General features: G+C 30.3%; 1 protein-coding gene across 1 annotated transcript in view; it reads left to right on the top strand.

Annotated features, from left to right (window-relative positions):
• The first annotated feature begins 3,614 nt into the window (after positions 1-3,614).
• Positions 3,615-15,113, top strand: part of LOC108917340 (neuronal acetylcholine receptor subunit alpha-10-like) — a 49,811-nt gene continuing 38,312 nt past the window's right edge. Inside the window, exons 1-3 of the mRNA XM_018723889.1 lie at positions 3,615-3,642; positions 10,220-10,368; positions 11,365-11,519. Of these exons, the coding sequence (XP_018579405.1) occupies positions 3,615-3,642; positions 10,220-10,368; positions 11,365-11,519 (332 nt within the window). The remainder of the gene's footprint in view (positions 3,643-10,219; positions 10,369-11,364; positions 11,520-15,113) is intronic.

A 15,113-nucleotide genomic window follows, 5' to 3' on the forward strand; every position in this document is an offset into this window, starting at 1 on the left:
GTTTTTTTGACGAAAGGAATAATTTCTTAAAGTTTGTCGTAATAACGCTGTTGCACCCCCTATTTGATCTGACTTTCTACAGAACTGCCAAGTTCTTATAACTCAACAATCTGTCTTTATGAATATATCAGAAGTATATGACTGTTCGTATTTTTGTTTTCACAATTTTGCTTTTGAAAAGGGATTAGATAGTCTGACAGTAATATCAGAAGTTGAGGCCGTGAAATCTGGCGTTTAATATAATTTATCACATTTGGTATAACCCGTTGCTAGATCATACAGAATGTACGGATTCCCATTCTTCAGGCTACTGACCAAGATTAATTGATATTAATGTTGACATAGTTCCAAAATCTCTGGTAACATAGGAATAAAATCAACATTGATATATGCTTATGCAGGTGATACAGGCAATGTCAGAGAATATAAAGATTTAGTGAATGTAAATGTGATGACAGTGTCGGAAAAAAGAATTTTGTGGTACGTTTTTTTAATATTTAATTTTAAGGATGATATATTTGAATAAAGTGAAAAAACTCTTGTTCTAATATTGTTTGGCAAGGTAATATAGGTACCTATGTTTTACTTATACCAGTGTGTTCAAATTCGATGTAACTCAAAGAATTCAAACCAAAAGAGTATAGAGATGTACGTTCCTGAATAGCATGTTTCTAGCAGAATGCATACAGCAAACAATTCACTTATTCACATTTTGATGTATCCACCCAAGATTATGACTACATTAAGACGAATCCTTTTGCTATGCTCATCATTTCGTGTATACGATAATGCTGAATATGCCTCAGCGTATGGGAACGAAATGGAAGAGTGGAAGATTGGGAAATGTCTGGTAAATTCGAGCTGTAAAATCGTGAAAATTAAAAGCACCCCAACTCTCTCGTTCCAGATAATGTAGTGCATAATTTCAGTAAACTATTTTTATTCCACGTTCATTTGCAATTCTTAAACGATTTTGGCAATTCTTTACGTTAATGCATTATTCATAAATATACAGGGTATCTCAAAATCACGTAACAAAACATTTAGCAAGTATTTTAATAATTTTTTTCGCAAAACCTCTTAGTTTTTATGATAATATATAATTTTCTAAAGTTTTAATTTAACCTGCCACTAAACAATAAATTGAAATATTTAGTTGATTTAATAATACACAAATAGAAGCATAAAAATACACTGTTTCTATTATATTCTATATTTAATTATTTATATTATTAATTAATTATATAATAGATTTTCCATTATAAGAATTTTTTAATTTTTTCGCTGGTACTTACAATATCATTTAAGAAAATTGTGTACATCTAAAATTTTAGTAATTAAATTAATTTTAATACGAAACAACTTACAATACCATCGTCAGCAAACGGTGGCGACCTAAAATAGTTTTCAATCATTCTTGTGTTACAAATACAAAAAAAAGTTCGGATTTAAAATGTGCTGGTTTAGCGCGCACCAGAGGTTTTACTTGTACAAATACTTATAGTACAAAGACTTTCTAGGATTGACGTGCTTTTATACCAAAGGCAACGCATTCAGTAATCCCAAAGTTCTACCCAAGTGGGTGCTGCCGATATTTGCTCAGGCAATTGTAGTTGCAAAGGAACTGATGATCTTTGGTAAACTGGAAAATAAAGTATGTTTAAATGTCGGTATACTGTTATATTCCAGTTTTGACTAATTTTACTTTAATCCCTATTTGTATTCTAAAAAATGCAAAAGCACTGCCTAATTGAAAAAGATGTGTATTTTACAATAACAAAGTTAGAGCGATAAAATTTATAGGGGACATAACTAAGACTCTAAGCTTTCCTGCCATAATTTTAAAATGACTTAAATTTATACATGGTGGTAGAAATTTAATGTCGAATTTAGTCAACTTTATACCATCTTAGCTTATTTTTTTAAATGGAACACCCTCTATATTTTGTTCTCTTTCGAATGATATAATGGTTCCCTATACCTATCTCTTCTGATTTTTTTTTACTGTTTTTCGTGCTGTCAACGGATATCCCATTCTTGCGAGGATGACTGTAAACTTTTTAATGGAACTTCAAAACAAGCGTCTACTAATCTGTCACCAGTTTATTGTTGTCAATTTAAAACATACAATGAATGTTTATTTGAGTATTATTTATTGTTAAAGAATGGAAAACGTTAACATTTATTTAAATGCTAACATTTTCAATTTATTATTTATTCATTTGTTTGTATACATAGGCGTAGATATGAAGAGCAGTTAATTCTTTTTTACCCTAACACAATTTAAACTCTAGTTACAGTTTACTTTTCATGAAGAAAAAGGTATATTAGTTTGAAGTTTGAAAAATAAACCGTTTAATAGAAAACGATATTTAAAGATAAACTTGTATGACTTTTACAGTGATAGAAATGAGTACGGATCAAAGACAAACACTTTGATTTTAACAAATATTCATATCTTAATTTCAACTTTCTAAAGTTTTTAAAATTTTTTGGTACTATCTTTGATTCACCCAAATGGGAACGCTATGTATTTATGAATGTAAAGGTATCTGATATAAGATCAAAAGAAAACTAATTATTTAAAAGAAATTAAAACTGATTTAAAATATAATAATACGTATTTCCTCTGGAAAATTATTTATAAAAAATAAGTTTTGTTCCTACCGACATCTGATTTTCTATCGAACTCGGACAAATCTCTAGCTTTTGTTGTCCAGAATAAAACGCGACCAACTTGTTAATAGCATCGGAACTTTCCAAAGGGATGTTTTTCTCTATTTTTCTTAAAATCATAAAGGACTGGTTTCCACCGGGACAAAATAGTTTTCGCTTAAATGTTATAATGAACAGATTTGTTTTACTAAATTAAACCATTAATTGCATTTTCAAACTGAATGAATTTTTAGTACATAGACAATAAAATTAATAAAACATGACTCATTAGTATCCCTTTTCGTAAATGAGTTTAGGGAATATTAATTTTCTGTTAATGAAATTCTTGTAAATTAAGAAAAAAATTCTATGTCCTTATTTAAACCACATAAAAAAGTATTTGCATATTTACATATGTAGGTAGGTAACTAAAAAAATATATAAATTTTAAAAACTATGATACGTCAGTACAAATAGGTAGGGTATAAAGAAATACGTCATTTTACAAACGGGTACAGGTGTACAACATTTTAAAATTATATGATTTGTTCATATCGCAGATTAGGAAAACTTCTATGAATAATCGCAGTTTTCTTCAATTTTTAAAATTTAACAGATAGGCATCCTTGGCATTTTTATGTGAAAACTTCTTAGAAATTCTCTGGAAACTTAGAAGTTGCATTTCATTTTCATCTAAACTTAATAGATCTTCAAATGTATTTCAATTTAAAATACACTCACAGTTTTTACCTTTTCTAAGTAGTTTATAATTATGACATGTTTCAAAATGTAACAATATGATTTTATGAAACGATTTTAGTTGCTATTTACATATCCTTTACAGTTAATAATGAAGATGGCACATTTTTTTATTTAAAAATTTACAAAACCGGTATTTGCCTTCAAATCCTACTCAGAGAATTTACTGAAGATCAAAGTATGTACTTGGTAGAGGTAGTATGAACATATTTCTGTTAAATATTATCGGTTTTCTAGTATTATCGCAAAACTGCCTGCTAAGCCCTATCTCATAAACCATCCCTGCTAAAGGTCTTGTTGCCAACAGTGACACTTTATTTTCAGAGGACTAGACGATGTAAAATAAATCACTTGGGCATTCCAGACTATGAACTTGAATGGAGTTGGGGTTTTGCGGGGGTAGTTTTCCAGGCCTGTTGATAATTGGTTTTATCAAGAAAAAGGGTAGTATAAAAACATTTTCAATAAATACAACAGAATGTGGTTCTAATAAACATGTTTAATATTATCTGAAGTTATTTGTTTGTGGTATAGTTCTCGTTTCTTTCATTATTTATTGGGTACTTTGCCACCTGTGAAAAAATTTAAAATTTAGCGAAATAAAACCCTTACGCTAAAAGAATCAGTTAATAAAAAATCTCACTCTGAAAAAACATGCCTCAACACGCCGTGTCATAGACTGTACTGGCGTTCAAAACTTTTTAATATTGTACCAATTTTACAAACGTGTTCTTATTTGGTATTTATCCGTTAGGATAATCTATTTTATATAATTTTCCTATAGCCGCACCATTTTCTTCTTACAAAAAGTAAGCTCTAACCATATAAACTCTCTCTTGATTTGTACACATGTTTTCTCTATAATATCACACATAATCTTGACACACATCGGACCGTCACTAAAAACTGAAATAAATAATTATACACTTTACAAAGACACAAAATTATATTTTGTTTCAGTACAACAGTCTACATACACACACACACATACTACTAATAAAACGAAAAATTACTAAGTATATAAATTTTACAAAGTATTTTTCTCCGTGTAACATTTTACATAGCGTTTCATTTACGCAAACCACCATAGTCCTGAACTTCTGCCGCAAGGAGACACTAAATAGTTGTCGAATAGTGTTTTGATCCTATTCGTGACCTTTGTTATCCCGATATTTGACTACATTTAGACCAAAGTTGGAGCCATCCCAATTATTTCCAACGAACATATTTGAATTGTTTTAAGTCACATGCAAAATCCCTCGTATATTACTCGCACAGTCTGCGGTTCAATTAATTTAAAACACCCCTTAGGTGCGAGATTTAACGAGCGTGTCGCCGGCAAAGTTCTACTTATTTAGATAGCGGAGAAAGTGATACAACATAAGCCCGAAATTACAAAGGTGTATGAACAACTTCTTCTAGCTTAAGATTCTTGTCGAGTGCCTATTTATTTCGTGTTGTTGAATAGGGTGATCAGTGCAAACATTAACAAGTGTATTTTTCTTTGTTTTATGGCTTTATCTGATTTATTTTGTATGTAAATAATAGTATCTGACATGCAGGATGTAACTGCGATGTTGCGTTAAATTTTCTTTCAAAATGAACAAAAAAACACTCCTCTAAATTAACACCGAATAATATTTATATTACACAATAATTAATATGCAATATTCTTCTCAATGTCTAATAAGTGTCAGTTCTTGTAAGTACAAAAACTAAGTATTACTGTATCAAAGTTTGTAAAGCTGTCATTTGACTTTACTACCAAAAATGTATTGGAAACATTTTGAACACAGGTCAGTAGTAGGTACTGCAATAATCATATTTAACTGCCCCCAGAAAGGAATTAGAAATACATTCAGTTTATATTTGGACATAGAGAAGATTCTGAATTGATGAGATTGTCGGAATTTACCAGTCTATAAGGTACATACCCCCACCTGCTTTGAATTACAATATCTGACAAATTAAAATTATTAAATAATGTAATGTTTCAAATATATCTTTATTCTGATATTGGATATTTCATTTAGACATAATTTAGGTAAGCTTTACTGAAACGCCTTCGTTATTTTTCAGCAGAACCAACTCTCGAAACAAAAATCTATATATGTTGTGCTTGAAATTACCGATGTTTGTTGACTGACATTGTATAACTTGTTATGAATAATAAAAAATATTATTATACATTACCTGTTATTGCTCGAAATCTAATTGCAATCAATTAACTATCGAATTCATTAGGCAAAGTAAGTAATTACTTGATTAGTCACCAATTATTATCAGTAATTAAAAATAAACAGTCATCATAATATCAAAATATCAATCTATGCTAAAAATATATGACACTAACAAACAAGCAGGCGGTTCTTCACTTTCGCAAAGTTAGATTAATCAAGGTTTTAGAACTTACTTAATAATATCATACCCAAGTGGATGATGTGCGGACCAAGGGGACTATGTTCCAATTAAGTCGAAGTCTTAATTAACAGTGTTTGAAGTTTTTTTATATAAAAGCGATAGCGCAAGAAATCTACGCAATAATTATCTTTATGATTTATTTCTTAAGTCAATTCATTGCAAAAATAAATATTTACAATTTTATTTAACTGTGTAATTTTTTCTGTAAAAAGAATTACAAAATTATTTTGTTTATTAATTTTTAATGTGGGCAAGGATCAACTCTTTTTTAAATAATTCTTTACAAACTAATAATCACTAGTCATTTTCTTGCAAAATTAAAATTTTTTTAAGGGAAAATTTTTATTTTAAAATTTGTTCATTTTGGCCATTTTGTATAAATTTAATGTTTTATTATGTATTCGTTATTGGAAAACGTACAATTTCTTAAATAGATATTGGAAGAAATTATCGAATTTTATTGTAATATAATTAATTAAAAAAAAATAATAGGAACAGTTTATTAGTTTTGCTAAAATCTTTAAATTATGAGGTTTTTTATTATACTTTTTTAATTGTTCGTTGAAACGCAATTTTTATGGATCATTTCTATTCTCAATTTTTTTAAGTAGCTTGAATGAAAGTTTTTCATTTTTTTAGTAAAATAAATAATATTGTTATTTTCCTTTCAATTTAACATTTTTTATTTAAGAAAACAATGTGATAGTTTTTCTTTATTAAATAAATGATGTGAAAAATGAACAATTTTTAAACATCTTTATTGGTATGAGATTTTAAACTTATTAGTTTTTTTCATTTTAACCCACATTCCATCAAAGTCCTATAATTAATTACATTTTTAATAGCCTAAACCCTACGACAGACGTGTTCTTTGGAATACCAAAGTTAACCTCCTACAGAGAATTAACTTTTTCTCTACTTTATACTCTCACATTCCAAATTCCACTAGAGCGATTCTCCGGATGCAATAAAATCAACAAGTTTGTTGTATATTAATTTTGATGATTAATTATTAATAAATCGATTGGAATTTGTCCACGTTCTTTCGTTCTCAATAGTAATGAAATATTTTAACTATTTGAAATCGAATTAGTTTGAACCTTATTAAATTAACTCCCACAAGTGGTTCAAATACTAGAGCCAAAACTTCTTTTAGTGAAGAATTATGCATCAGCCTGTATTCTCTCAAGACTTTTTTAGGGGGCCTTTCTGAAGAATTATGCATCAGCCTGTATTGTCTCAAGACTTTTTTAGGGGGCCTTTCGCACTCGACTGGATTATCCCACAGTTACTGCTGAAATACACCATATTTGCGGCAAATATATTAATCATATTACGTATATTTTATCAACTCAACAAGTCATAAGCATCCCAGTATCATTTTCATTTGGGAGACGGAACCGTAGTAATTAATTTAGGAAAACGTGTATTTCAATTACTCCAGAACTTCCCTGTGGGAGGAAACAATAAACATATCCAATAACGTTAAAGGAAGCAAAAAATTTCGAACAACAACTAAATATAGACGGCCGGTATGAAAAGAAGAGGTGGGACCGGTGTTGAAACAGAAAAATCTAAAATTAAACCCAGTAAATTTAAATGGAGTGATCTTCTGAAAAATTATTAGGTAGCGCTTTGCCGAACAAATTCGGTCCACTAACACCTACATCGTGGAAAGGTTTTTTTAATGGACTAGTCGAACAGAATAAGATAAACTGGTCCGATTTTGTTCTAATTTAGAACAAAAGGGTTAGTATGGGTTGCCTTTCTTGCCGCAAAATCCTTTACTGAGCTGAACTGTTAGGGCGGTGTACAGGGTAACCAAAACTGTGAATGAGAAATTAGGAGCAATTCATTTCCCCTTTAGAAATGTAGATTATCATCTAGCTACTCAACTGTTTCAAATCTCTTTCAGCTCAGAACGAAGTCAATGTCAGTGAACTATATGAAGGTATGCATACTTTTTTTTTAATATAATATCTATTAATTGATCGAATATTTTAAAAATATGTATAATTTCTATAGAAAAATGTATCGGCTTGTCAAGGATTAAGAAGTTGCCTCTAGTAAATTTAAGAATGTTCCTTTGTATAGGATATCCCGGAAATGGTTGGAAAAAATGAAATAGTGGAATTCTCGTTCAATGTAGTTCAAGATTTTTCATATAAAATGAAGAAATTTCGGAAGACGCCTCATCTGTTATTATTTTTTTAACATAAAATAAATTTACCACACATTTAAATAGTTCTAACACCATAAATTTCACAAAAGAATGTATAGAGGGTGTTTTAGGTGTATTTAGAAAAATTGACAGCACCCTACTAGATAATGTATCAATAGAAATTAAAAATACACAACTTGCAATAAAATGTGTTTTATTTTTTTTCTTCAAAAACGGTGCATCCTGCGAAAAAAATTGATAGCGGATTTCTAAAAAAATATCAAAACGGGAAGAGTCAGTGGCACACCATTTTTTTATTAAAAAAGTTTGTGGCATTCTCGCACGGACGCCACTGGTGCAAGTGGCGTCCGTGCGAGATTGGCGGATCACCCCAAAAAATGCACATTAACCCTCCAAAGCGTTTTTCAAATTTCGAGTCCATATCTTTAAATCTCTGAAATAATTTAAAAAAATAAATAAATAATTAAAATTTAAACACTCTGTATCTCGGAAATAAAGCATATTTCGACCTACGTTAATGTAAACTTTTTTACAAAATTACTTCGGCAACCACCCCCTAAAATATTTCGCACTTATTGACAAACACCCTGTATAGGAATTTTGAAAAATATGGAAATAGAAGAGAAAATTTGTCTTTATCTGATACTGGTTTTTTCATCTATTTCACTTTTTCGTATATCTAAGTACAACCCCACCAAAATATGTGATATTTTGTAAATTTACAACTTTGAAGTCAATTGATTTCTATATCTCTTAGCAAGGTATTCATGTTCTTTATGTTATAAACCAAAGATAGAAAAAGCCTATTGATCCGTTTCACAGAAAATTAAATTTGAAATGTAACAAGCTGTTTTCAAATTGACCGCGTCAGGAAGAGAAAGTTATATAAAGATACTTTTCCGATATGAGGCGAACATAAAAAAGTTTTTATATGGAATTATATTTAATAAAGTTGTGACCAACAGTAAGTCACATTAGATACTCCGTAAGCTGTTGAATGATATACAGGGTGATCTTAAATTGTCTTCCTTTCATTTCAAGGATGGATTTATCAAATATAAAAAAATAAATTTTTTTTGGGTTAGTTAATAGTTCTGGAATCTTAATCGTATTTTAAAGTTAGGCTTGTGGTATATGTATATTAATTTACTCAACAAGTCAGTTTTACATCATCCTCAACCACTCATTCGTTATCTCTTTTTTAATTTTTGAATAACTAGGGTAAAAATGTGCTCTTGTTGATAAATCATATTATTTTTCTGGTTTACGCCATATGATGCATTTATCGCGTAATAATAAATTTCATAATTTCGATCGCATACTACTTGAAATGTTAACCATTGGCCACAATAAATATTTTAGTGACTTTTACTTATTTGTTGGTATATTGTCTTATAGTTTTAGTTTTTCTTCTATTTTGGAAGATGCAAATGAATATAATTTAACATTGATTTCAAAATCACGTTATTAAAATAAAAGGCATTCCATAAACTGCCTTGTCGAACTGTTATCTCTATATAATGTATTATGGTAAGAAGATTACGTAATCAATAAAATCTCACAATACTCTACTTAAAACAAGAAGGATGCAATTGATTGTCATTACAATATCCTGTACTGCAATACGGATTATTTCGGTGTTATCTGACTAGCGGGGAATACTAATTTCTGGATTATCTTCAGCGCAATTTAATAAAGCTTACTCCTTACGACGCTATACGGATCTCAGAACGTTCAAATTGCGTTTACGATGGAAATAACCTAGGTGTATATTTCATTCCTAGAGATAGTCTCGGGAATAATCTTCTATATATTGTTGAATTGCGATTTGGGTATTTGTCTGCATATTTTCTCGCTGGTGCAGAATTATTAAAATTTTCTTATGTCTAGACTAGACAGAAGACTTGGAATATAAACAGATTTTACTTTCTCAAAAAAAAGACGTAATCAAGGATATAAAATAAATATACCTAAAAATGATTTGAAATCGTTAAGAACAAGAAATTTAAATTTTCTGAACGATAGCAAGAGGCAATATTATGCCTCACTGAATTTTCCGGTCTGTTAATGGTTGCATTGTGTTTAAAATGGTATTTTCAAGAAAAATATACATAATATTAAAATTTTTTTTCGATACGCCAAACTCACTCTGTACATTTTAATTAATTTACTGGATCCTAATCGGGAACTCTCATTTTACAGGCCTAAGAACATGCCAAGGGGACGAAAACGAAGTCAGATTGATGCGCTACCTCATGGCAGACTACGATGCCGCCGTAAGACCCGTTCCAAACTCGTCGTTACCGCTGAGCGTTATATTTGGAGTGTCTCTTCACCACATCATTGACGTGGTAAGCAGGAAACTTGAATTATTACCCAAAGACGGTTTTTGGCGAGAGCTGCCAAGAATTATATGAGAAATCCCGTGTAGAACAGGATTTTTAGTGTTTTTCATCAAAGATAACCTCAAAGTCTTTAATATATTCCGGACAATAATTTATATAAAAGAGATTTCCTATAAGAAAATACATTAAGAGAGAGGTATTATGACAACAACTGTTTAATTTTTGAGAGATTTATTTGTAATTTCATGTAAAGTAAGATAAGATCCAGCTCTGTGACTATATCATTAATGAATGAAATATAAAAGGGAACCACGGTATGTTACATTATTCATTCTGCCTTATTATTGAGTTTTTGATACTTTTGAAAGTAGAAAACTATTCACATAAGTACTGCCGAGCATCACTTTTTTGAACACTTATTCCTCCAATTATTTTAGTATTCCAGTCCTCATTAAACAGGTACACAAACTTGGCGGCTGTAGTTTCTAGATCCTCTGTATTCCAACGAATTTAATTTAGTCTTAGAACATTTTTAATTGAAAGGGTATTGCTGATATTTTCTATAGCTTCTGTGGAGTTATGGAATCAATGAGAATAACAACGTTGTTAAAAACGCACTGAATCGTTTAAGGATATGAATGCCTTCTTTGCCCGCTTGTTCTAATTAAAATAAAGTCCTTAATCAGTGAGAGTATGTTCACATGCGCCCACAGCAATCTGTCAGCCGTGTTCCCTAATGCAGCAATCAATTAGGCACTCTATCGATTTTATGCCTTCTTAACATAACTTCCTTAACTAGGTGTAATTAAACAATTTTAAAAGGTCTTAAAGACCAGCAATATAGAAAAATGGTTAAAACTAAGTATTTTAATTAAATAAATGTAGGTAATATAATGTATGAACTTATCGAAAATGAATTGGGACAAATTGAAGCAATATGTGTCACTGCCACACCGTAAAACTGCTGCGGATTGTTTACACATTAGACATTTATCTTTCCAGGACGAGAAGAACCAGATCCTGACAACAAATTGCTGGATTACTCAAATCTGGATCGACCACCATCTACGATGGAACTCTTCAGACTTCGCTGGGATTACAGTCATCAGGATCCCGTACAATAGGGTTTGGAGGCCGGACTTAATCTTATATAACAAGTTAGTAGTAGCCATGTTATCAGGAAGTTTGCATGCAGAATGGGGGATAATGGGAACGGTTATATATTTCATTTTCGATCTTCCATACTTCAACATCGTTTTCTACCCCCTTATTCGGTTTTAAGTTAGTTAAAAATTGTAGTCTGGCATGTTTCAGTTACTCGTTCCTTGTTGACTTCTGTTTACGTTAAAAAATGAAACAAGTCCTACAAGTTTTTTAGGATATCGTAAACTATTATACTATACGGGGTCGTTTAAATTACAAATAAAGTTAAGATATTAAGCGAATTCAAATAAAAATTTTCTTAAAATCCTATTAATTGACGTTTCGTCAAGATTGTTATGATGTTGCAGAAAACAACTACTCTCTATTCTACCATCAAACGGCATGGTGGATGGAAAATATAGCTGTTCCTTACAAGAAGAGACATCCGTAACTGATGCAAATTCTTCACAAACTTCGGCAGATGTTATGTGTTCCGAAAATGATGCCAACAATGATACAAGGGTTGTTATTAATGGAAAGGTTAAGTTAAATGTGATTTGATTTATTATTTTTTCATTATTCTACTAGTGAAATAAAGTTACTTTATTCCACAAGTGTTATTACTTTAGACGTTTCATATGTGTGGATAAAAGCCCGATTATAAGGTGATTGCGATTAAAAATAATTAAAGTTTGACAGCTATAGTTGTAATAGTGATTTAAGTTCATCAACTGTGAAGAGAATAATGGAAAAATTCAGGGGGACTGGATTTATTAGTGATCTTAAATACTCTGTGCGGAAAACCAAACGAAACTAAAACTCATTTTAAGAGAAGCGTTATTCCTAATTTGGAGAACGGAAACAGATTGTTTTTCAAAACGTTAACTAACTGAAGTGAGTGATTTAGTGATGCGTACTTTTTATTTGTCTGTTTTTTTTCTGTGTGTAGCTACGCGAATCTAGTTTCACAGAATAATCCTCGATCAATCCTTTCGCCGCAAGCGCTCGTTTAATTAATTTCTTATTTTATTCACGGGTGGCAAAATATTCAAATAAACAGAGAAAAAATACACGGTATTTGTATGTTTTTCTCCATTTAACCCTACGAATTTACCACCATTTATCTATATTCAAGCACACCATAAAATTCATACATGTTTTTAATAAAAATTAATGCTGTTCAAATATGATTTATATAAAAAACGAAGTTATTGATATTACAAATTCTTTTATTTGCATGTAGGTAATGTATTCCCATTAGAGCAGCATAGTATGGCGTCGTTCGAAGCAGCAAACACCAGGTTTAACAACAACAAATTTAAACGGTCAAAAATATAATTTCCTTCGATTCCGTACTTTGGAAGGTGCTCAAACAATTTTTTTAGCCTTAAAAAACAAATTTTACACTTTTCATTGAGTCATTCCTGAGTGTAATCATTAAACCAGGCATTTATTATACCCTAAAAGCAATTCTCACAGAGATGTAAAAATTAAAGGTAAGACATTTTTCACTTATCTTAATCATCATCGTTGTGCTACGAGACCATTAACGAAAATTGGAGGAGTTTGTTATGTTATTAGAATTAAATTAATATAGCACTTACTTTAATGGAATGAGCGATCTTAATTTGTATTACATTTATCATCCAAAATGAGAAATCCCTGCTCAACTCATTCATAGATTAAAGGTAGAATATACAGGGCTGCCTAAAGGTTTACTCACCAAAGTTTTATAAATCAGAAATTCTGATGGATCAAATAATGAAAAAAGATAAGTGAAAAACAACACATAATATTTGGAAAACTTTAACGATATACTTATTTTATCATATTTCTGGATTTTGTTTTCTAAGAAATCTCAGTTTCTGTGACTTTTTTCATATAATTTCACTTTTACCGCCAAAGCAATAATCACTAAACATACAGTTTTAAATTACCAATATTTTATTATTATATTATTAGGTTTATGCTCTCATTTAATTGTAATTTGAAGTATAGTAGAGTTTTGTATTTCTAGCTCATACGTCTGTCCATAATAAAGCTTCAAATACAAGCTGATGAAGAAACGTGCTTCTTTGTACTCATATAATAAAATAACGAATTCCCAAGGGCTTTGCTGAAACGAAAACAAACGCGGATAATATTGAACAGTTCCTTTTGATTTTATATATTTGGCTATTCATTCGAGCTGTTCTTTGAACTATATCCAATATGGCGAGACTTCATTTATCTCATTTGCTTTATATGATATAACCATAGGAAGGTGATCTAAATACACAGAATATATAAATGTTCTATGGTATTACTTGCTAGAATATTTTTCTTGGTTGATTATTTACTGTTAAAGGAGACGCTGGTAATAGGAAACGTAATGTCTATTACCAAGAACATTCATTTTTAGTCCTTAAAGTATTACTTTTTTGACATTAAATAAATTTATAACAAAAATGTGAATTTTAACTTGAAATAATAAATAAGATCTGTACCTAAAATTTACTTGCAAAGAAGCTCTACTTTTTAATAAAAAAACAGTCAATTTAGGCTTGGTCGCCTAAAATTAAATATGACTTTTATTCTAAAAATATAGTTTCTGATCTTCTTATATGCGAAAACTAAATCAAGTACGATCTTATACCACCAACAGCTGATGTTATTTATCCACTTACTCGACTATGCAAAACATAAATCACATAATTTATTTACTCTACTTCATATGTGTTTGATATCTCACTCTTCATTAATCAAATCGAATGAGTTTCGTCGGAGATAATCTAACGAAGTTTGGCCTAAAACTTTACTTAAATCAAATCAGAAGCGATATATTTCTGCTCATACTCCCTCGAGATTCTTCACCAACTTAAAAAAGCACAGATAGACAACGTGCGTGCACCTCTTCCGGCATTTTACGAAATAAATTATAAATGGTAGATGATACCAAAAAAGAATTTAAGAGTCGAGCAAAATAGATGATTTATTAACCAAAGATTGTCGGGCTTGTAGAAATAGCTGAAGGGTGGTAAACGCAGTCGCATAGGTACTGCAAAAACTGGGGTGTCTGTCGATACAGAAAGTTTGCTAATTAGATTAATTAAAATACTTAAAATTTAGATCACTTTCAATGTCGTAGTCATAACAGTAGTACGGTGACGAAGCGAGAAAATTTAGAGTTATCGTCAACATAATAAAAAAACCTTTATAAAACAATTCCTTTAGAGCTTTACAACCCTTCAAAGATGGGATGTGAAACATAGGTTTATTTAGATATTTATTTAGTGAAAATACGTCTAGTGGGTAAAATCCCTTTATCGGAGTATATACTAAAATAAGTATACAAGTGTACAGTATAAGCCTAGGATTACATATAAGCACGCACATATTTCGTGATTATATTAATTTTTTAGTTAAATTTGAAAATTTGTACGTTCTCTAGAGACAAAGATGGAATCTTAGTAAGTTTTGATGTGACGTCCTTATTCACAAAGTGACAATTAAAGAAAGTTTAAGAAACTTCATCTAAGGCTCGTTATAGAAGGCACAGATGAGAATTTAGTAGACTTGGCAAAGATATGCACCACACAGATTTTTTTCTCCAATTTCACTAATTTTAT

Source organism: Anoplophora glabripennis, unplaced genomic scaffold (assembly GCF_000390285.2).
Source record: "Anoplophora glabripennis isolate ALB-LARVAE unplaced genomic scaffold, Agla_2.0 scaffold4, whole genome shotgun sequence".
Lineage (NCBI taxonomy): Eukaryota > Metazoa > Arthropoda > Insecta > Coleoptera > Cerambycidae > Anoplophora > Anoplophora glabripennis.